Below are 23,643 nucleotides of genomic sequence, written 5' to 3'. Positions count from 1 at the left end.
CTTCGTCCGATAGACCCACCCATCCTCATCTATCATCCTTGTCTTGTTCTACACATGAGAACTATGCAACCGCAGCATCTGATCAACTTGGCTCTTAAAAACAGTAAATGAAAAAAAAAAAAGCATCTATGACTGATTGCTTCATTTCTCCTCGTTGGACGTTGTTCATAACTGTGATGCATTACATTCATTCAACATAAGGACCAAATATGAGTGTATATGGTTTCCTTCTACCTGCTGTGCTTTAAGGGCACAGATTGCCAAAGTTATGGTCCGCTACTTTCAACTTGGTGTGAGGAAACTGACATGAAGAAGCCTAGTTCTCTCAACAACTTTAATGGTAAACTGGATTCTGAGCAATGATGCTTTTTATACTGTAATTAGTTACTGATTAATTTTAAGGTGACTATATCTGCAAAACGCTGAAAGAAACATCCCTTTGTTTCAAAGCCTTGCAGAAAACTTTTGGTTATTTTATATTAATAAATTCTCTTGCTGGAATCATGAGTATATGTGAGATAAGCTGATTTTTTTTTTTGTCATAATTGTATCAGTTATATTTGATTATTTGGCTATGGCTTCTTTTTCTGTTTAAAAACATCCCATTGCCAGACAGAACACATAATCAAAGAAACCAAGTAAAATACAAAGTTTACAGCAGTATTTTTGTTTTTAAATACAGACTGTATAACAGACATGCATGCACTTATTAAACTGTTTTTGTAAAGTAGATTATGGAGTCTTTTATTGTGCCCTCAGAGTTTGACACGTACATTGATAATGTGGCACTTATGTTTAAAGAAAACTTCTGACAAAATATAGAAAAAATATCTTTATTCTCAATGGAAAAGAAGAAAAAAAGCCACTAATGTACATTTAATTTGGGGCTTATACTGAATCTCTTTCTAAAATACTGGAGTCTTGAACAGGTTGAAGCTCACATGAGATCTTCATCAGTCCAGTCCTGAAATTAAATAAAATCGCTGATTAATAAAAATTCCTGTGGAAATTTTTAAATTGATATTAGAAAATGAGGAAAAAAATATCCAACCTCTTCGGTTAAACGAGGTTCTTTTGTTACATGGCCATCTTCTTCGTATCCTCGCTTCCGTTTGCTGCAACAAAGGTCATGTTCGTAAAGAGAAGCAGTAGTAAAGGCTCTTAAAACCACATGCGACCTACTTCATGTTCCGTGTCTGTTTAGGAAGTCTTAAGCGTCCATAAATCTACAGCATACCAAATGTGCCACATTGATACATCTTAACTATAGATGCCTCTTTAACTTCTGAGATATTGGAAAATAATAATGAATTTTGTCTTTGTTTTCCTGAAATGCAATTACAGAATGATTTAACAGTTATCACTGATCCTCCAGTAGAACAGCAAGTCCAATTTTGCCTACATCTTTAAGATTTAACATACAACTATAAAAAAACAAAATATAGCACTTATAGCACTGAAACTGCAAAATACAATAACAGTTTTTTTTTTATTAACTGACTTTTTGTCTAGTAATTTTATCAAAACTTTAAATGTATTGAATTGTGGCACTTTTGGTCCACCATATTTCACCCGGTAGTAGTTTGCTCCCCATCTTCATGGTCATATAGCCTAGTAAACCCCATACATTGCAACTAGCTGTCCTCAATGTGAGTCCAGCTTGTGTCTTTCACAAACATGTCTATTTTATTTTACAGGACAGAGTGCACCATCATGTCACTAGCTGCTGCCATCCAGGTAATGTGAGTTTAATGGCTTTCCGCCTGTAATCAGATCCTGCAGCCAAAGTGACGCCTCATTCTACGAGTCGGGGAAATTAAGGACTCTGAGCGAGTTTTTACTGTGCGCGTGTGGCGATACAAATGCAACGTCACTGTCCTGCATATCGTCTCTCCAAAGCCCTTTTTTGAATCCAAATCCGTCAAACTGTCGGGAAACCTTGCAGAGAGGATTCACTCTGACTGCACTGTGGAAATCTGACATTTTATCCTGGTTTATCACTTACTCACAAGTCTTGAGCAGTTAAGGGAGGGAAGCAGAGCGAACAGGCCTCCTGTTTGGTGACTCCTCTATGGGAAATGCGTCGGAGGGGAGAAAATCCAAAGCACTGAAGCAGCGATTTCTGCTCATCAGGGAGTAAACATAGCACCTCTTTCCAAGACAACACAAGCCTTAATTCCCTTTCTACTCACCACCCGTTCACCAGATTTTTCTAAGCTACCAAACCATTGTTACTGACACTACTTGTTTTTCCTTGCAGCACGTATTCAACCTGTTCTTTTTTTTTATATACTGCTTTTCTATGTTCTGTATTTAGGCTTGTAGGGAAACGCTTGTTTATGACATAGCAGAACAGTGCTGAGAGGTCTACATGTTTGTTTAACATACCTAGAACCTGTGCATGTGTTGATCCTGATATAAAATGGGCCTACATATATGCTGCTCTAACAAACCATCACCTTTGTTCCTTCTATGCCTTTTAAAGAAAACAGCTTTCGATAATTGCAGTTTTTCCTCCAACTTTGCCGCCATCACAGGAGGCGTTTCCTCACAACTTTGCTACGACTGTTTCCTCATACAGCTCAATCCTGACAGTCACGCCTCACACAGGTTTATCGGCTTTCTGAAGTCGTAAAGGTCTGCCTTGAGCCGCTGCAGACTCAGAATCTGTGCCTGCCGTAGCTCCAACGTTTACCAAACAGCAAACTGTAGTTGCACTTAAGATACTGTGGACCTCACCAAGTGTTAGCAAACCACTGAAAAAAAAAAAAAAAGTGACAAGTCACAACCACTAAGCCTATAAGTCAGCAACTGTACCAGTATCAGGCAATGCTTTATGGTGTGAATGATTAGAGTAGCGCTGTGGCTTCTCTGTTTTTCATACAGCTGATGATGTTTTCCTTTTTATTTTTCTACCTAAGACTGAACCTCGAACCTTTTGCATCTTAGATACAACCTGACTGAAATAAATCTGTTACTACAGACAACCGAATACCTGTAATTATTAACATGGGCATGGTTTGGGGAAATAATACAACTGATAACACTTAATAAAACAAAGAATTTAGTGATATTAATTGACTATTTTATGCAACCCTTGTGATGCAGATGCCACTTTTAATGTAAATCATACTAAAGCAATAACCATCCCTGTTTATTTATTTTTTTATAGGATAGAACATTTGACTACACATTCTACAATTAGGAAGCACAGAAACAAATTGAACTTTCTTTATTTCCTTACTTGCTTGAAGTAGCAAATTCAGCATGAATTCTTTCCAGCTTCTGTTTGTAAAAACTCAGCTCCTCCTGCTTGGGAAGTTCATACTTCTTCAGCAGGGTTTTCATCCCTACAGAGAGACAAAACACCCAAATCAGAGCAGAAGTGGTTGTGAAACAGCTCAGCATCGCCATCTTGTGGGGAAAAAGGGAAGGTAGGTTTCACTCACGTCTCATGGATTCATACAGCTTAGAAAGTGTCTCTTTGTCCTCTTTCAGACCCAAACACTCAGTTAGATAGCTAGAGGGGAGATATTGTAAAAGAACTTTCAGTTACTGGTTTATATATATTTTATTGCTGCCTTAAATGACATTTCAGCGTAAATGTCTGATCACTGTAGGATGAGAAGTGGTCTACCTCTCCATGTTGAGACCAGCTCTAGAAGCACTGTTCAGAATAGATGTCAGAGCAATCTGGGATGGAGAAAACAGAAGTCCTGCATCCGTCAAGGCTGCTTGGGAAAGGAAGTCGTCAGCACTCTTCCTCAGTGACTCCGGGTTCTCCAGTGTTGGGTATCGAGTCTGAGAGGAGAAAATAAGTTATTTAGTTAAATACCCTTATTAAATTTTAGATGATTTCCTGGAAAATATTCATAAATAATAAGAGGAAGAACACACACCTTAAGGTCAATAAGAAGACCTTCCATGGGTCTGTAGGGGTTGTGGACCACCAAGTGAAAATTCAGCTGCTGAATAAGTAGTAGTTCGTACTCTAGGATTTGCTCTGCGACTCTCTCCTGTCCTGCTGGAGTCTCCTGCAGGAGATTTGCAACAAACTGGGTACTGGACACGTTGAATTCATCCACTTTACAGGACAGGTATGCACATGTTAGCCTGAAACAAAAAGGAATGCAAGAAAAAGTGAGACAAAGGTGCTAAATACATTTTAAAGTAGGGCCTTAATAAAAACAATCTGGATTAGATTTAGTCCAGTCAACCTTAGGGTCAGATTTAAATCAAACCGGGGCAAATTAAAAAGATAAAGCGGGATAACATTTGACAGAGCAAAATTATAGAAAAGGAAAACATGTTAGTATGATTGTATCTAAGGAAGGAGGTGAGAAAAACATTTTAAAAATTTCACAAAAGCCACTGTATTGCATGAGAGATTTATAGTGATTTAAAATAATTTTCTGTCAAATGAAAGTAACAATTACTGAATTAAAAAATCGTCCTCATACATTCATTTTAAGCTCGCGATTATTATAAACTACAATAGCCTACTACAAGCCTGTCTGTAAATCAGCCAACTAGAGCCTTAATCCAAGCAGTCTAAGTTAATATCCACATCTTATCCTCTATTAGCCATAATCACTGAAGAGCAAAAAGGAGCTGCAACAGTTTGACTTCTTTTAACAGGTGTTTATACTGCATTTTAGCAAATATTTATTCAACAATCATATGCTGTAGACCGCTACAAATGCATTGGTTAATAAATTAGAATATATTGAAATTAAAATATTTTTACAAAAAGATTCCAGTGTTTTTTTTCTGATAAATCTATTTACTTATGTTTTAAATGTTTCTGTAAAAGTTAATAAATCATATTCTTTTATTACCCTGTTACACTAATAGTAGCTTGTGATTCATTCAGTCCCTATGATAAACTCCAAATCATGACGTTAAGTATGCATCTATGTAGAACACATCATTTTAAAATGGGTGCAGCTATTTCATGACCCCACTAAACTCTTTGCACATTGATCAAACCACTAATCCTGACAACCAATTACAACAGGGTTCCTAAGACTTTAATGCCACTAAAAATAAAAATTTAGCCAGTAGCACTAAATCTCAAGATTTAGTGCTACTGGCTCTGTTGGTGATGTGAGAGATGCTGTGTAGGCGTTGCAGAGACAAGGGTGGAACAGAATGGAGAAGTATCTGCTGCTTCTCCATAACTTAATGTTAACGCTTTGAGTTTCACGATTCGCACGTGTCTCCACTGCCTTGATTCCCATCGTGCTTCATCTACATTCCCTGTAAGTGGTTTCAGCCATGCAGAAAACTCTTGGATGGCCTATTTTTCATTGAATTTAAAACTTCCCCATGTTGTCCAGATAAAAAGTTACTGGCACACCATCCCAAGGTCCGGCCGCAACATCTTTTCTATTGTTTTATTGGTATAGGGATGAACCAATAATGGTTACAGCGAGCGGTTAAGTAGATGTAAGAAAAATTGTTTGATATGAATTACAAAACTAAAATCCTATTTATGGTGTGGTAACAATTTTAAGATTAGTGATTTCAGACATTTAATACCAATTAAGGCCTTGATTTTATGTTCAAGAATTCAATGCCTTTTAAGGCTTTTTAAGGATCTGCAGGAACCCTGTACAAGATGACAATAATACCAGTATTAAGGGTGGTGAAATGGAAATAAAATTTCGCTAAGAATCAAAAGCAGATATATTTCTTAAAAGGAACATAATTTAATCCCTTCCAACCAAACTGCTTTCCTAAATTAGCAGCACTCACATGATAATCCTGGGGTGATAATCCATGACTGAGTTGTTCAGGTAGAATCTCCTGAAGTACATTAGAGCTGTACCCTGCAAAAGGTAGAAACATGCAGTTCAGTTGGCTTTTAGTGTGTGTGTGTGTGTGTGTGAAGGTTGAATTGCGTAAATCTGAGGCAGATAACCTACCACCACAGATTTGGGCATCACAGGCTTAAAAGCAATGCAGAAGTCCAGCAGCCTCCTCTCATAGTGCCGAAACACCGCGTCCTCTTCATAGCGCTCCAAGAACAGAGCCTCACTGACAGCATGCTAATTAATCACATCATAAAACAGTGATAAAGCCGCACATCAAACCGTTTAATATTATTTTTGCGTGTACAGATGTCTAACCTTACCTTTCCACTCTCTAGTGCCTTTCTACGGAATTTTTCATTGGCCATGCATCTCATTTTCTCAAGCTCGTCCTCGTTTTTAAAAGTCCAGAATTTCTTCTGTGAGCTGTTGTGGAACATGGTGCCCCCTGTATCAAAGGGATGAGAAAAAAAAACACGAAAGATATGTACATTAGAATGGGGGGTTACAGGAATAAACAAAAAACATATGAATGTTAGCAAACCAACAGCTCAGATTTAGTCACAACATCCAGAAATTAACGTGTTTCTAGCTCCGCGTCGCTCAACTAAAAGCTGTTAGTTTGCAGTGAAAACAATGAAATAAGTTCGGACAACCTGCCTTACCTTTAAAACGCTAAAGTCTCTATTTTATATCAGAAAAACAAGTAACCATAACACACGAATCCTAGAACGTCGCCATTCTTACACGCCAGCCTAAGTCGCTTATTGATGACGTATGATCCTACCGTAATATATTGATATCAACGCTACCATAATGTAGGGCTCTACATTGTTCATGTGGGAGCTAGAGAATACATAAAAAAGCAATTCAACAAAATCTAAAACTTTATTTTTTTTTCTAAACAATACACAATAATAAAATTGTATGATGGTGTCCAGAAATACAAAAAAGAGCATTATAGAGCATTAAAACCACAAGCTGGTAGTGTGGAATTTTAAAAAATCCTAAAAGCTGAAGCAAACTAGGAAAAAATTTATGAATTCAAATAAATGTTTATAACTACATAGGTTCTTTTTACTTCAACAATTTAAATCACCCTGATTTGAGTTGCTTTTTTTTTCTGTTTTAGCCACTTAAAAAAAAAAACATTACATTAATGACTATAATATTTCATCATACAAAAAACAGTGAACCAAAACATTTTCAATTTAGATGCGAGCTTGATAAAAATATGTTTAACAGATAATGGTTGCTATATTTTAAAAGGTTATTTTCTGATAATCAGGTCTCATTGAAATGCATATACTCCGCGGTATCCTCAGTTAAAATGTCTTTTATATAATTTTCATTTACTATTATTATCATTCTTAATAATTATAATTTAAGTGCAGTTTGCATTTTGTAAACATTTTCTGCTAAAAATTCCAAGTCCAGCATTTCTCACTATTTTATTACCTAAAAATCAGATATGGATCCACATGCTCTGGTAAAGTATACATGTCCTATTTTATTACATCAGTTGTACACATACCATCAAACTTTGCACTCTCTACTAATGTTGCACCAATGTTATGTTACACAGAAACATTATTATTAAGGGAAAAAATTGGCATACGATCTGTTATGCATTAATATCAGCTTTTTAACATAAATACAGAGAGCATAAAGTATACAACAACAACAAAAAACAGTGAAAAAAAGGCATTTTAGATCTTAAAAGCCACACTAACTGTTCACTTGATCTTAACAATACAGTTAAGGTCTAGACTAGGTAGAATAAGTTGTGTCTCAGTTTAATGATTTGCTGATTGATTGACTGAAGAAGGTGCAGAAGGACAAACAAGAAATACCTGAGAACTCAAATACATTCAGAAAACACCACAAAATAGGAATTAAACCAATAAAACTAGAAAACAAAGGAAAATATGGATCAAAGGACACTGAAAAATCAAAAAGAAAACTTAAACAGAACCAAAACCGTGAAAGTGATCTGACTTCCAAGGGAAAGCATTTGTTCCAGATACATCTGTTTTTGTTGTCAAAATAATGCATAAAGGACATATATGGTAAATCCATGAAAAGGGGCGACATATTTCTGCATTGTTTAATTAGATTTTACTATCTGCTATATTCAATAAAATTTTTTAAAAATCAATTTAACTTAAAAAAAATGTAAAACATTTGAAACAGTCAGATATTAAGACATGTATAAGTCAAAAGTCTATATTATCCAAAATGTCACAAAATTCCTGTATTTATTTTTACAGAAACTGCACAGAATGAGAGAGAAAGGGGGGAAGGTTAGTGGTACATCACAACCAGATGCCCAGCAGAGAATAAAGTGGACGGTACCCCACACCAGAGCAAAAAGAACCTACAGAGAGCTCTGTGGACTAACTGGCTGGGCAGACTGCAGCTATGTGAGGAAGCTGGAAGCCAAATGAGGAGGATGAATGATAAATGATTTAAAAATCATTTTGAGAGCTAAATTAAAACAGCTGCTTTAAATTCCACCCGGAAAACCTCTAAAGAATAATTCTTACTTCATCCTACAGTATATCAGTGTGACAGTGTCCTGTCACTATGTTTCCGCATAACAATGCGCCCTGGCTCCTTTAATAAAAAAATGTCACTTTGGCTTATTGACTTACATTTAAAAATCAAGACACCTATGCATATCTTTTTCATTGATAGTTATCTGACCCCATAGGAAAACACAGGCAAAGAGAACAGCATAACCTTTTAACTAATGTCGTGTCAACTTCCAATCTCCATTTGGTAGAGCAGGGACTGAACGGTTAATAGAAAAAAGTGTGCAAGTTGGTATCTGAATTGCATTGATATTTTGATGCAATGTGGAATGCAAAGATAATAATACTGCAGTAATCTATCTATCTATCTATCTATCTATCTATCTATCTATCTATCTATCTATCTATCTATCTATCTATCTATCTATCTATCTATCTATCTATCTATCTATCTATCTATCTATCTATCTATCTATCTATCTATCTATCTATCTCCTTGCACAGTTTATTCAATCTAAACTCTGCAATACAAAATACATCTTTTGTTTAAATTGAGTTATAAAGAAATACAAACCATCATTTTTTGTTTTTGCATACATAATGCAAGACCACATGCTAAGGCCCAGGGCCAAGCCTTTGCTGCTACAGAGCATATCCCTCCCAATCCTACCCAGAGAAAAGTTCAGAGTACAGCAGTTGCTTCATGAATATATCTGTTGGTCAAATGCTTGAATCTGGATCATAGATGGCTGAGCGCAACAGCGATCGAATCACACAGCATGTTTAGGCTGAGCCACTCAACCCCCACCAGTGTTTCCGTATCAGCCCATCATTTGCATAAACATGAGTAATTTATGAATAATAAATGCCCCTGCATTGAGCCAGAGCCGCTAATTTGCATATAAGCGCAGCCTTAGTGCGCGCGTTATCCTGAGCCCTTGGAGCCTGCAGAAAAACCAGAATCACAGAGAAACTGTGCCTTAACAGGTATGTGCTGAAGACTGTTTTATAATCTTTATCTCTTTCTCCACAGGCGGTGGAGATAACTTGTGTGTGTGTTTGTTGAGTGGGGGGGTTGATCTGTGTAGGGATGTGTGGCTTGTAGCCTGTGCGTACTGCGTGGATCAGGATGGCACCGTATCCATCGCATGGGCTTGCCTGCCCTGTGAATTGCATAAACATGAAGTGCCGATGCATTATTGATGAGAGCGTTGCAATTTCACTGTGTGAGCGCGCGCGCGCGCGCGCACCCAGACACTAAGCCTGGGTGCGTGGATTCTCGTGCTCTTGGTCACAATGTGCCCACTTCTTTTTGGCGTAATTCATTGTGTGTGATGACTTATTTCTGGCTCTTCCCCCTGTGCCATAGTTCTAGATTTCTTTCTGTTCCCTGTTTGTCGTGGTTGTATTCTTTGCTGCTATGATGATCCATGCGCCATGCTTACATTGCACATACCTGGAGAGCAGCTGATTTGATGATGCAAATAAATCAGTGCACAGGAAAACTTGAGAAACTCACCTAATCCATTGGATTGCAAGTATTTTATAGCTAATCACAGTGAATATGTCATCAGTCTCCCCTGATTAGGTAACCTCCATCACCTGAAAGCCACCCGGCATTCCTGACTGTTAAACCTCACCTATATGTGAAATGACTGCAGTGCAGGTCATTGAAGATCTAAAGTAGTCAGCTAAAACTCTGCTGATGATGCTGTGTGAGGCATCAACGTTTACATAGTGCAGCTTTGTTAACTATTTATGATCATCATGATTTGAATAACAGAGGGGGAGACGAGGGGGATCATGTATCTTAGGAAAGGGACTAATGGCTCAAATATGTCACTTATCTGCCATTTTGATAGGAGTAATATGGCCCAAGTCATGATAATACCTCTGATCCATCTATTTGTCTTTGCGGCTTTCTGTAGCATCACTTCCAGGCAAAAGTGTAAATAGCCTTTAATATAGTCATTTTGCCACATTACAACTGTGATCTCCAGTGTGTGTGGTATTTGGGTTTTACATGATTATATGTTTATAAATACATGTAAAAAGAAAGGAAAATGAAGCTTAAAAAACAAAGGTAGCCTGAGATCAACTTAGGTTACTCACACAGGATAATGAAGCCAAGGAACACAACAATCAGATCAAGGATAAAGTTGTAGAGACATTTAAAGCAGGCTAGTTTCTACAACACTATCCTAAATATTGATCATCTCATTAGGTCATTTCAGTCAGTCATTAGAAAATGGAAGTCACAAATGCAAACATACCAACACATGGATTTCCAACAAAACTAAAGGACTATGGTAACTATGAAGAAGACACAGAGATCCTCATCTTTGATGGGTAAATGTGTTGAGAAGATAACTACTTTTTATGCATAGATACATTTGGCCTTAATGGACTAATGACTAGAAAGTGGTTGTTGAATTGCAAAAAGAATTCTATCTCATGTTTTTTATGGCAAACAACAAATATATGCAGGGAAGGTGCAGGTCCACAATGACACATTCTGGCCTACATGCAAAACGCTGTATGTCAAAGGGCTGGCATTCCGCATGCTCCTAAACACAATGTTCACATGGTAGAATGGCGTCACATATGTTTCAAAAACCCCTGCGAGCTAAATAATGGTGGGAATCAGTCCGAGGGCTAAGACGCTTTCGAGAGTGCAGCCGTCCTCAAGCGTGGCAACTAGATAGAAAATCGTGCGATCCCGAGCACGATCCTGAGTGCGCGTAAGAGGAGTTGGCTTGCACGGAGAGTAATTTTCTCCTTTTGAAGCAACAGTTTCTTTTGCATGTGTGATTTTGCTGTGCTGTGGTAGATAAACCATTGGCAGAAGTAGTTAAACAAGTATGTTTAGTTTGCTCGCGGGTGTTTTTAAATAAATGTGACGCCATACACCATGCCGTGGTGGAACTTAAACACACCTATAATAGAATGGTTTGGATCAAAGCATATTTCTATGTTAGAATGGTCCTGGATAGATCTGTGCAATATTTAGAAACTGCTGATGACAGATTATCTTCATCCAGCTGAGTTTTAATAGCTTGGGCTATTTTTCAAAGAACAGGTGAAAAAAACAAAACAAAAAAAAAAAAAACCTACAGTCTGTAAATATGAAAAAAACGTAAACATATCCCAAAAAGTTAAAGGCTGGGATCAAAACAAAAAGTGAAACCTAAAAATTATTAAACCAGTAGCACAGAATTAAAATGCACATCATATTAATGCTTGAAAAGAATGAATCTAATCATGCAGGAAATCCCTCGTACTTCACATTTAGATGCAAGTTTGTGTTCTATCACAACCATTCAAGTAAAGCAAAATTTATATAACCCCCTACCAACACCACCACAAACACACACATACACGCAAACCGGCATAACATAGAAGTGGTGTTAATGTTTTTCACACTGAAAATCTTGATCACGTTCCTCTTTAAATGTGAATATTCATATTCTGCTCACATCCCTCCATAATTGATTTGCAGTTGCCACGGTAACAAGAGGTGAGAGCCTCCTCCAAGGACAGTGAGGTGATACACAGTCCTGGCTGCTGGGCATCAATTATGACACCTAAGAACAAAATGGCCGCCGCCTCTCTGGCTTTTTATTTGTCTGAGTATTGTTTCCCGTGGTCGGCCTTAAACCTGTTCTTGTGTCGACTGTAGGTGTGATACGGATGTTGTGGATCCGCTCGGTTAGATCGGTGTGAATAAAAAGCAGAGCTGAGCTGTCTGAGCCCCTAGAAAAACAGGCTCGAAAATTTGGAAATATGTCTGGCTATTTTGCATGCAGCTTTGTGGTTCACCATGTTTGTACACTGGTTTTGCTCAGGTTGGCATTAAGCATTTTCCTCCCCCCTCCCCCCTTTCCCACCCAGACACTCCCCCACCGCCTCTTTCTCTCTCTCTGTCTCTAATTGAGCTTTGTGTCTACTTCCCACTCCATTCAAATCTAGACTCATTTGCATACTGCCGCTACATGCTGGACAGCTCCCCAGCTGTACAGTACGGCACTAAATAAAGAACACAGACCCACTTTATGTGATGTGAATACCAAGCAGCCAGGATAGTCATTTTCCTGTTTGGCTGAAATAAATATATCCAACCACCTGAGAACTGAAGGTTAAATAGGAAGAAGTCTGGTTTTACCAACTCAGTGCATTCAGCACATAAAAGGAATGTATAAGTTAGGCGTATTATTTTTAATAAAACAAGACAAAGCAAAAATATGCCATACTCTAATCCATGAGTTATGAGATGTGCTGTGATTTCCCCAATTTTCAGGAGATAAAAGTCAAAAATTAAAATCTGCATTATGCCACCAGTCACATGAGGATTTCTTCCATTCTGACCAAAGCTTTTTTGCAAATTTAATTTAAACTCGTCTTCCCCTGAGCTTATTTCTACACTTCTGTCCCATCAAGCAAGATTCAGAGCCTTTTTTCTATCTTTTTTTTCTAATATAACCGAGACTCAGTATGCATTGACAAGTTCCAGGGGAACATTTTTCCTTGAGTGTGCGGAGACGTGTAATAATGTTGTATTTTAGATGCACTCCAACGGCACTCTTAAACAGAACGTGTTAAGCCCGTTCTTAATGGGAGCCTTAAAACCGCCACAAGGCCAATTTTCATTTCTAGCATACTGGCAGAGATTTGTGACATTTCAACTCATATCAGGCGCTCAATCAAAGCTGTGGCTCCAGGGAGAGCAAAGAGACCGTGTTCTTCGTAGCAAATCCAACTGTCCTTGGTTTGCCATGCACACATCTCTTCCTTCTCCACGGTCGCACCTTTGAGAATTGTAATGAAATTTGATGACCTATTTTAACTTTACCTTGAAGCTAAAGCAAACAGTGCAAAAGCACTTATCTTTTCTCTCTTCCTTTAGCTTAATGAATTAGATATTTAAACAAAAAAAAACAAAGTCTTTCATTTGCAAATTACGGCCTAGGTTTGGGTGGAAGTACAAAAAAAATTTAAATAAAGTAAAATCTTTCTGGGATAAATTTGAATACTTAACCTTAAGGTTTAATAATAATGGCTGACCTTTGCTTGGAAAATAAAGCTTGGGTATCTCCTATAAAGTCAGTATTTGTTCTTATTTCTTAGAATTAAAAACATTTATTTCAATTAGGTTTGTCCTGTTTAGTTAAAAGTAAATTTTTCAAAACAGGTTTGAAATCAAAAATAAAATTGTACTGTTATATTATTACTTTAGTTATATTTTGGTTTTATCTTTGCTATAAACCCCTATTTATCTTAAATTTAAAGGTTTCACATTTTAAAGTTTAATTGTCGTGCTTTCATATGAATGTGTTAATTCGTCTGGGTGGATATGCTTTCATTTAGAAAGGGGGAAGTGTTATGCATCTTAATCTAATTAAGGACTGATGCCTGAATATAGATGATGAATTATAAGCTATAAATTGGGGGATGGGGAAGCATGTTTGATCAAGTCCCGTTGCCAAGCAACCCATAACCATTTATTTCAGAGCTTTAAAAAAAAAAAAAAACGGGGCACTCTAAGATTTAATAAACACATAGTCTTCATTTAAATGCAAAGCAGGGTGACAGGCTGCACCTGAAGGACAGGAAAAAATTAGGCAGGGTAAATTTTCTCTTTACAGGTGAATTGGTGACCTTCTACAGCATACGCCTGCTAAAATGAACCTGAAAAGCTCGCAAATGAGACAAATAAGCTTTCATTTTATTAAATTTCTAAATGAATATGTCCTCGTGCATACAGTGGTGAAGAATTTCATTTTAATTTTGCCAGCCCGTGAAGTATTTATTTTTACAATTTTACCTAAAAAAATTACATTTTGGATCCCTCAGTTATATCAGAAAAGGAAAACAAATAGAATCATAGGCTTAAAATGTAAAATGAATAGTAATTGAGATAAAAAAAAAATATTTTTAAAATGATTTATGACTGATTCACAGTTATCAATGATGTATTAAAAAATATTGATCTTTTTTCAAATATCAACCAGCAGCAGAGATCTGTTTTTCTCTCTCCCACTCTGTGGTTTCTCTAATTGACAATGCAAAAACTGGGTGTTGAAGTGCTCCTGCTTCAATCAGCAGCCCCCCCTCCTCCGTCCTGCTTTTGTTTTCCTAATTGCTGCCATCCCTTTTCGTTGCATAGAGCGCATTCTTATAAGTGCATCAGTCTCTGCTGAAGAGCACAGAAGGCTTCCCGTGGACTTTCTGTGGACTTCAACAAAAAGCCCTGTCAGGTAGATCAGCCATTAGGCGCCAGTCTACATTGTCTCTGACAAATTTGACGTTTAAAGTACATGCATAATTCGAAAGAGCTTTCTGTGCCGCACAAATTGCCGGTGTTTTTATCTATGAAAATGTCACAAACGTTAGGGTGAACTTATCTTGTTTTTTTGTTGTTTTTTTTTTTTTCCAGCAGAAAACATGTTGATAGAAAGTGATGATTTGGACATTTGCCTGGTTAAATTCTGGGAAGTGAATGACAGCTGAAAATTGAAGAAATAAAAATGTTGTTTTTGACAGAGTGGATGTACTAGATTTTTTATTTTTGGAAAAATACTAATAATGATGTATTTAATCTAGATTCATTGTCAAGTTTTACTCATTATTTTAAAGGCTAATATTTAAGAGATACACAATAAAGTATTTGTTTCTTTTTGCAATACAAATTTCCCTTTTTCTGTGATGTAAACTTGACATATTATAAAACACAAGACAGAAGAAAGGTGTTACAAATTCCTTGATAGATGTACTGGCTTTGAATGAGTTTCGGGTTTCCTAAACTCAAATAAAATGCACCAAAAACCAAATTTAAATGCTGCATTTATAAACCAAACATTAAGAGTGTTTAACGTGTTTTTTTTTTTTTTGCATTTGCATTTTTTTGTTGTTGCATTTTTCAATGTATAACACATAAGAGACAATCAAGATTAAATAATCAGATTAAGACGCATTGTCAATATATTTATATGCATGTTTATAAATTAAATGAAGCAGAGAAATATCCTAAAGCCTTGTCATGTTTTGTCTATGTATTAGAAATACTGAAGTAAAGCAAGTTTATGCAATCATCGAATCACATAAATGTTTTGTCTTTTCCTGCTTTAATATGTCCGCAAATTTGTGTTGTATTGTGGTAATATTTCCTAAATCTATAAAATGTAAGAATGTTAGTTTTAAGAAAATATGAAATACACACAACACACACCCACATAGTCCCTCACAGGCATAAAAGGCGTTGCTCAGTCTTTTCACTAGATGGTGTACAAGCATCACTTCACTGCTTCTGAAGGAGAGTAAATGCTTCCTCCTGTAATTCTTATTTAAACTCCACATATCTACAGTGTAAACTTACATCATCTTTACAAATTTTGCTGAAAAGTAACTTGTTTTATTTTCTGGTTTATATTACGACAAAGTAAAAAAAAAAAAAATAAGACTGAAGTTAACTTTTCCCATAAAGGGAGTAGGGATTAGATGTATGGCTGGTTTGCTGAATTTTCTCTGCAGTCTGAGCAAACCCTGCTTTGGCTGCTTGTTTTTAACAAAATCACATCCTGCTGTACAATATTTTTGATTCTATTTTAGTTTCTATAACTTTTTCTCTCATATTTCCAGACTCTCAAAATTGCATTTCTCTACAAATGATCAACTTTTACTCCCTCCCTCCCGCTTTCCTCCATTCCTCCCCCCCATCTCCTGCTTGTGCATTTGTTGTAAAGTAGCGTATCATTAGCTCAGTGTTGTGTTATGGCCTGCTGTTGTTCGGCTCTGCCCAGCTCCTCTGCATTCCTGAATTGGCATGGGAAAGAGACAGGGAGAGACTCTGTGGAGATGACAAGTAGCTCCTTGATTAACCCGTATAGGCCGGCTGAACGAGCCCACACTTTGCTTGTGTTCTTTATTCATTTCTCTGCTTCTTTTCCTTCAGAAAGAGACCCAATAAGACCCAGCAGGTGAATGTAAAGAAACACGAGAGGACTCCCCTCTGATCAGGCTTTTCAGGGCCCGGACAAAGAGTCGGCCCACCTCTTGTACTGCTGTATTAAGACCCTGATTAAAGCTCTTCCTGTTAGCGATTGATTGGGGATGCAAAGCTAAAACCAACAAAACCCACTGCTACCAGGGGCCCTGATAATGACTGGGGGCCCCACCTACAAAGCACAGGCTTCAAATGATTAGTAGGGTTTTGTTTTCTTAGTAGGTGTGTAGATTTATGTGGGTGTGTATGTGTGTGTTTTTAAAATGGAGAAAGAGATGAGGGAGGGGCAGGTTGTCTAATCATAGCAGGAGGTTTTCAGAAAGATAGCGTTAATTAATCAGCAGCCTCGGGAAAAAACAAAAAACAACAAAAAAAAACGACCTTTTTTTCTTTTATTGTCTTCCCTCTATTTCTTAACATCTGCTTGTTTATTAAGAGTGACAGTGTTTGAGTCTTTAGACAAGAACTGCTGATGCTTGTTTTGTTTTTTGTTTTTTTCTTGTGCCCATAACTTGATTAGCTGATGTTCAAGAGCCGACCATTGATTTGAAATACAGCGAGGGAAATACGTAGTGAATGGATCAACAGTTTTTCAGAGTAAATAAATATTTCTTATGGAGCTGTTGACATAAAATACAAACCAAATGCTGCTAACAGTGAAAACAATCCATGAATTAAATAAAGTCAACTAATAATTAGTCAGTATTTGTTTATTTAAAATGATGTGAAATCACTCTGGGAGAATACAGTCTGAAATGTATTAGATAATACAGATAAAGGTCTTTGGTTTTGGTTTTCTGTTTGGAGAAACTAGTTGCTTATTATGTCCCCAACCATTTGGTTCTTTAGGGTTCTGGAAAACCATGAAGTCTGGCACTACCTTTTGATTCTCTTACCAGACAGGGATATCTGTTAGGATTGTCTGGTTTTTCTTCAGCAAACTTTGAATCATTTTCAACATGCTTATTTTCTAGAAGTGGAGTCTTGTCCTATTAGCTGTTGCAACTGAGTTAACATCTGCACTGACTGGTCTTTCTGAATTGAACTATAATGGTTATTTCTTTTGACTTCTCAATTAAAACCTCTGGCTGGGATTTGCCCAAAAATCATTTTCTATTAACTTTCAGGTTAGGTCCACAAAAAAGTAATTCCTAGATTTAGAGATACATCAGCCACCATTATTTTTTGCAACAAAATGGTTGCAAATGTGTCTTTGTTTGTATCCATTTTGAAATTCTTTTTATAAAAAAAGGCATTTTATAGGCCATCAATTACGATTTTACCAGCAGATATTAACTTGCGCTTATTACGAAGAAGATTTTTTACACAATACAGACAGGTGTTATGTTTTCATCTAGTTTCTATTCTTTTTTGGCTGTCATTCGTTATTATATCATTCCTCATTATAAAACATATCAAATGGACACATTTTATTCATATTTTCTTTATCCTGTTTATTGCTTTTGGTGGGTTCAGAAACTTTGTAATCTCTATAAATCTTACAGAAATATATTGACAGAGAATAATGTTAGCCTGTTCTATTCTTATTTGTATTCAATCATTACAAGATATAGTAGTCGTGAAATTATTCTTTTTATTTTCATTTAAGATTTAAATGTGTGACAGATTGGAGCTGAGCAATATGTATGATTTCCGTTTGAATCGTGTTCTGAGTGAGCCAAAGGAATGTGTGGATGTAATGTTTGATAGGTTTCATATCATATTTTCACGTGTCACGTAAAACTGTCCACCAATATTATATTGGGCTACGACTTTCCCAATCTTTTTTGTATATCCTGGATCCAGGCCTGAGATTATTTAGGTCAGAGAGCGTTTATGGAAAACCTAAAGTAAAGAAGGAAACACTTTTAATGTAATCATCATTATATTTGGTACAAAGGAACTGCATGTTTATAAAAACAAACATAAGAAACCCACTAGAAACCTGACCTATGTAAAGTTGTTAAATGTGTAATTATACTTTAAAAGCATGTTTCCACAATGCTTTTGAGTTTTAAACAGCTTTTAAAGGCTTTTAAAATGTATTTTTGGTTTTGGGCAATTAATAACAATCCGTTTAGCTGTATGACAGAGTAGTCTGAATGTGCCCGACCCTCTTAAACTGGAGATTCTCTATATTCATGCTATGAACAGTACCCTTTGAAACACCCTTGTCATTGTTATGTAAACAGGCTTTTCGTTCATGTTAATCCTGTTATGAGAGAATATTAGTGAGACGTGTGACGACATAGGAAGAGATTTCAGCAGAAGACAGAAAGACATGATATGCAAGTGTTTGTCTGTAAGGAGAGGTAGAGAGATGTTCTTTAAGAAACCGTAAATATTACATTTCTTTGTCTGATGGATGTTTGACACATTTTCATTTTTCCTCAACAAATTCCACCGTCATCCCGCTCCTTTCGTCAGCCATCTTCCAAACAGTGTATTCTGACAATTATCACAAAGAATCTCCTGATCAAAACTTCCTTATTCTCTCTGTTGCTTACCTCTGTTTTTTTTTTTTTTCAATCACTCTCTTCTTATTTTAAAACCATCTTTATATGAGCGCCAAACTGTTTATTGCACATCTCTAAGTTCAAATGCGGAAAATCTTAATTTGCCAGTGTTTGTGTGATGTGTATGTGTAGCTTGATGTGTAGCTTGCGTGTTCAGGACGGCTTCCAGAGACAAAGGTTTGACTAAACCATGTTTTTATCAGTTTTTATTTTAATTAACACTTGATTCTAAGAAACGTTACTTATTTTGTAAATTTTTTTTTTATTTCATCTTGGTGAAAAATTGAAAGAAAATGTTTAATTTGTAGAACGTTGTGCTTTTTTTCAGCCTTATTTTTCTTTAGTGCATATTTAAAAATAAAAATGATATATTGGTTAATAATAAAAGGACAAAAGCTGAGGCTAAAAGTAAAGAAAATTATTTGGTTTAGGTAAGGAGTTACTTGGATAGTTTGAGGTGAGCAGAAATAGAAGTAGACAGGAGGAGCAAGCTGCAGAAGAGGCCCTCAGGCAACAGTGAGGGTCCTGGGTAGATTGGCTTTAGGGCTGCAGAGCCATCCTCACATCCCACACATTTTTATCAAAGCAGGGCCAGTGCACCTCAAGGTGCCTATACACTTATACCTGAGAACACCCACACATACACACAGTTTCACATACACACCTAAACCTAGAATTTTGCCTACACCCACTTTTAGCCTTATAGCCTTTTTAACCTCTTCCTCCTACTGTTCTGCTATTAGCCTCACACACTCAGACCATCGGAATCCACCTTGGAGCGTATACATATTTAAGTCAGTGACGTGTAACTCTGCTATTCTACAGAGGGTAATTGCTCTATGGTGAGCAATAAAATGCCACTGCAGTATAAGAAAAACATGGCAGAAAATGACATTTGTAAGGTAAGAAAACAATTTCTATGATGTGCAGTCATGGAGGATTTTCAAGAAACTGTACAAATGCATTTACTCTAAAAATAGCGAAAAAGCACAAAGTGAATCTGAATCGAATGATGGATGGATAGCTTGATGGACTAACTGACTGGTGTTATAATGTGTATAAAGGACCTTATTTTTTTCTTTCTTTTATGAAATATAAGGAATAGGAGACTTACTGTACCTGAGTTAGGTAAAATGGGACAAGAGCAAGTTGTATAAAAAAGTATTTCCTAATCTAATGATTTATGCACATTTAATATTTTGAATGTAGTATAATTCTATATTGCTGTTATTGTACATTTTAAATATCTGCCATCTTGCTTTTTCTTTGCAAAGACTGTTTTTCCTTATTCTGTTATTATTTCTATCCAACTTCCATTTGATTTTTCCACAAATATCTCCACATTTCATTTATGTCAACTCTATGTTTATCCTTGTGTAGTATCTTATCACCAAAGCAAGGCCCTTTGTTTGTGTAAAACTCTACTTGGCAGTAAAGATTTTTCATACTGTAGCATCATCTATCAAAATCAAATCATTTTAATAAAAAAAATAATCACCAAAAATTGAGCGCAGTCTTAATATATTCAATATATAGGAAGAAAAAAATATTAACTTTACAAACTTTACCCTTCACTGTCCAGGTCCTTTTTCCTCCAACCTGTTTTTTTTTTTTTTGTAATGAAAGAGACAAACCTATGAGCATTGTTTTCATATGAATTTAGTTTTCATGAAATCAATGCTTTTCAAATGTGTTTTTCATGAAAAAAACGTTATAAGCTATAAGTATGTATCTGTACCCTGCAACAACCACAAAGACTGGCAGTTCTGACACAACCCCTGTCCTTGGCTCCAACCCCCACCATCCGTCCTTGCCCCCGCCAACCCACCCTGAACAAAACGTATTCCTCAGCAGTGCAGAAGGCAGCAGCGGGTCACAGAGGCTGTGTGTACCATCAAACACACGTATCACCGTCAAGGACTGCCAGATTGTCAGTAACTCTTCTTATTCCTCCCTAAAATATCTCATGCTTCGACCATCAACCTCCCACACACAAACATTATCCCCCCCACCAACCAAAAAACCCCATCTAAAACTGGGCCAGTCTTTTTGACCTTACTGGATGTGGATCAGTGCAAAAGCACTGACAATCAGTCTTTGGCATGCCAACATGTCGAGAGACAATGAAGTGATGCCTTGAATCGAAAGTGTGTTTGATGTTAAAGAGTGGCTAACCTGATTTGACTGGCTAACTGATTTAAGTGAGTTCAGGCAATGATACAGGGCGATAGTGTTTTGACGGAGGTGGATCCCTGCCAGCCCAATCAGCTTATTCAGTCAATAATCGAGGCAAATGCAGCCACATGAACCCCAAGGTTCATCGACGGGCTTATCTGTAATGCTTACATTTGGCCTTACATCATTGCTATTCAGGGTTTTATCTCTATGGTTATTTAATGCCGTATGCTAAATGCTCTCAGACATAATATGATTTTAATGAGACAATCACAGACAAGCACCATCATGCCCCAATGTGAATTTGGCTCTCATTCAGGATTATTCGGTCATAAAACAAGGATTTTTTTTTTTAGGAGCTTTAAAAAAAAAAACAGTTCCAGTTAGGATAATTTCTTCTAAATGAAGTCACATTTACTTTAAGGATTATAAGATAATATCATACCTGCAGTAGATAATTCCCTCAGAGTCATTATTTGATGTGAATCAGGTTTTGTTGGTTCCAGATACTGAAGCAAACAGTCTTAAAAAATTCCAAGAACAAACTTTTAAAATCTCCAATCTAAAAAAAAAGTAGGTTTTTATACTTTGACCCAGAGATGTTCACATATCCTGCTTATTTAATTTTAAAGTAATATTTAGATTAAAGCAACATCAGTTTTGAAGTAAAATTTATTTTGATCTTTTGGTTGGCCCACTGACAAAGACCGCCCTGAATCTGATAATGAAGATTGAACTAAAGATTAAGGTGATAGCAGGCAGGTTTTCAAGCCTTGAAGATTTAGAGCTCTTTGCCAAAATAAATAATCAAGGTACCTGTGAAAATGTGAAAAAAAAAAATATCATATGTATATTAATGAAGGTTTTTCCTATTGGTTACTGACCTTTTAAAAAAAAAAAAAACTCTAATGAAATTGAAATTTATTTCCTCAAATATTTTTTTTATGAGGCTTTAAATGGTTAAAAGGTTACAACAGTCAGTTATTTATACAGAAGTTTATATTTTTTTGTCTGGAAATAGAATAGATAGTAGTAGCCCCCAACGACATTTCTGTTTATAAGCTGCTGAAATAACTACAATGAAACAATGAATTAATGGGAATAAAAAGAAAATGAGGACAACTACAATTTATTTTAAAACACTGCTAAGTTAAATAAATGTTTACCTTTTATAAGGAAGGTACTACATATAAAAAAGCGGTGATACTCAATTTATTTATAAAAAAAAACCCCTAAGCAATGCAAACATGGAGAGATTTTAAAAGATAACATGTTGTAGGATGGTTGAAATCAGCTGTCAACGTCAACCTCATTGGACTGACTAATCTAGTTGAATACTGAATAAATACACCAAAAAGTTTTGAATTTCAAAACATTTGAAGAGAACCATTTAACCATCCCTCTAACGTTGGACAGGTGTTCTATTGAGAATGCCTTGGCTGTACTGTGGCTAATTCTGTTATGAGAAAAGCATTTGATAAGAAAGGCTGTGCTTCCAAGGTGTTGTCAGGAGTGAGAAGGTATCAGAATCGGTGCAGAAGTGTTGATTGGGCTGATGTGAGTTAACATAATCTCTTGGGGTAAAAAAAAAACACAAGTAACTTCACTATTAGGATACCCATTTAGATCTATGTTGCTAAAATTCCTGCAGACTACGTGTGTGAAGTATCACCGTTTGTGTCTTTCTTAATATTCAAAATCAAGTGAGAATGTGAAAGTCTGTCAGTTTTCAAACACCCCAAATCTCCTTGACTTTTAGTAAAACCAAACTACACATACAAATGTAAAGATACATAAGAAAGAAAGAAGGAGTGTAAGACTTTCTGCAAATTCTGATTTTTTTTTCAAATAGCAACTGCCATGTTGTTTGTTGACTGGCACTGTATTGTATTGCAAAAGAGCCAATGATAAACTAATGATTTTATGCACTTTAAGGAAATCTTGACCACTGTAGGTTTAGCATACCCTAGAAAGACAACCTTAGAGGTTATATAGAGCTGCATAGAGTGTCTACAAGATTATCAGTCAACTGTGGCCTACAATCAAACCAAAGGGTACTTCTCTAGCTTGTTCAACATATACCAGTGTGATTTTCAGGTGTTATGCCTCAATCATGAGGACCAATCCCCAATGGTTTTCTAATCCTATCTAGACAGAAAGATTCTCTGCTCCATCTCTGACCTTTGGGTTCTTCAGCCCCTCGCAGTATGTGACAGGATTAGTAAAGCAGTCATCCAGCACCCCTGCTGCTTTAGTATGGAGCTTGCCCCTTTACCCTATGGCCAGGTGGAGCTTTCAGAGGGGTGGATACTCGAGACTGATTCACCATGAGCTCCAAATGAGGAGCTTTGATGGGCGCCAGGTAAGACAAGTCACAACGGGTCATCTGACCCCTGCGGGCTGACACAAAAAAACAGAGGATCACCTGCCGCTTTTCGGATCAAATGAGGGCTTAAATAGGGGTTCTTCTCTTGTTAGATCTCTCTACATGACCACTCAGCAAGGCCAGAGCCTGGTATAACTTACCCCCTCAACCCCTGAATCTTGGCCTCCTATAGACCCAAGACCCCGTTGACTGCTAACACCGGTGCTCTGCGGCCTAGGTC

The 23,643-nt window shown here is 36.6% G+C and overlaps 2 protein-coding genes across 3 annotated transcripts in view; one reads left to right on the top strand and one right to left on the bottom strand.

Annotated features, from left to right (window-relative positions):
- The window catches only part of rasa1a (RAS p21 protein activator (GTPase activating protein) 1a), a 49,075-nt gene extending 46,088 nt beyond the window's left edge, over positions 1-2,987 (top strand). For both annotated transcript variants that reach the window (XM_038269798.1, XM_038269800.1), the window contains exon 26: positions 1,698-2,987. In XM_038269798.1, the coding sequence (XP_038125726.1) occupies positions 1,698-1,746 (49 nt within the window). In that variant the 3' untranslated portion in view covers positions 1,747-2,987. The remainder of the gene's footprint in view (positions 1-1,697) is intronic.
- ccnh (cyclin H) lies at positions 818-6,579 on the bottom strand. Its single transcript, XM_038269801.1, has 10 exons — positions 6,479-6,579; positions 6,137-6,261; positions 5,928-6,050; positions 5,758-5,831; positions 3,900-4,113; positions 3,638-3,801; positions 3,450-3,520; positions 3,245-3,350; positions 1,052-1,115; positions 818-964 (listed from the first exon to the last, which is right to left on the bottom strand). The coding sequence occupies exons 2-10, from the start codon at positions 6,251-6,253 to the stop codon at positions 938-940; spliced, it is 960 nt and encodes a 319-aa protein (XP_038125729.1). The 5' UTR covers positions 6,254-6,261; positions 6,479-6,579; the 3' UTR covers positions 818-937.
- Positions 6,580-23,643: the final 17,064 nt, after the last annotated feature.

Source organism: Cyprinodon tularosa, unplaced genomic scaffold (genome assembly GCF_016077235.1).
Source record: "Cyprinodon tularosa strain WSP-4 unplaced genomic scaffold, ASM1607723v1 ctg74, whole genome shotgun sequence".
Classification (NCBI taxonomy): domain Eukaryota; kingdom Metazoa; phylum Chordata; class Actinopteri; order Cyprinodontiformes; family Cyprinodontidae; genus Cyprinodon; species Cyprinodon tularosa.
Note: the sequence above shows the minus strand (reverse complement) of the source record. Positions and strands in the feature narration are given on the sequence as shown.

What these genes read in the sequence shown, in the direction of transcription:
- ccnh (XM_038269801.1), bottom strand. Translation starts at nt 6,253, where the DNA reads ATGTTCCACAACAGCTCACAGAAGAAATTCTGGACTTTTAAAAACGAG. An exon ending in TATCACCCCAGGATTATCAT is followed by an intron (nt 4,114 to 5,757) that starts GTGAGTGCTGCT and finishes TTTTTGTTTCAG; the next exon opens with GCTAACATGTGCATACCTGT. An exon ending in GCTGGTCTCAACATGGAGAG is followed by an intron (nt 3,521 to 3,637) that starts GTAGACCACTTC and finishes TCTCCCCTCTAG; the next exon opens with CTATCTAACTGAGTGTTTGG.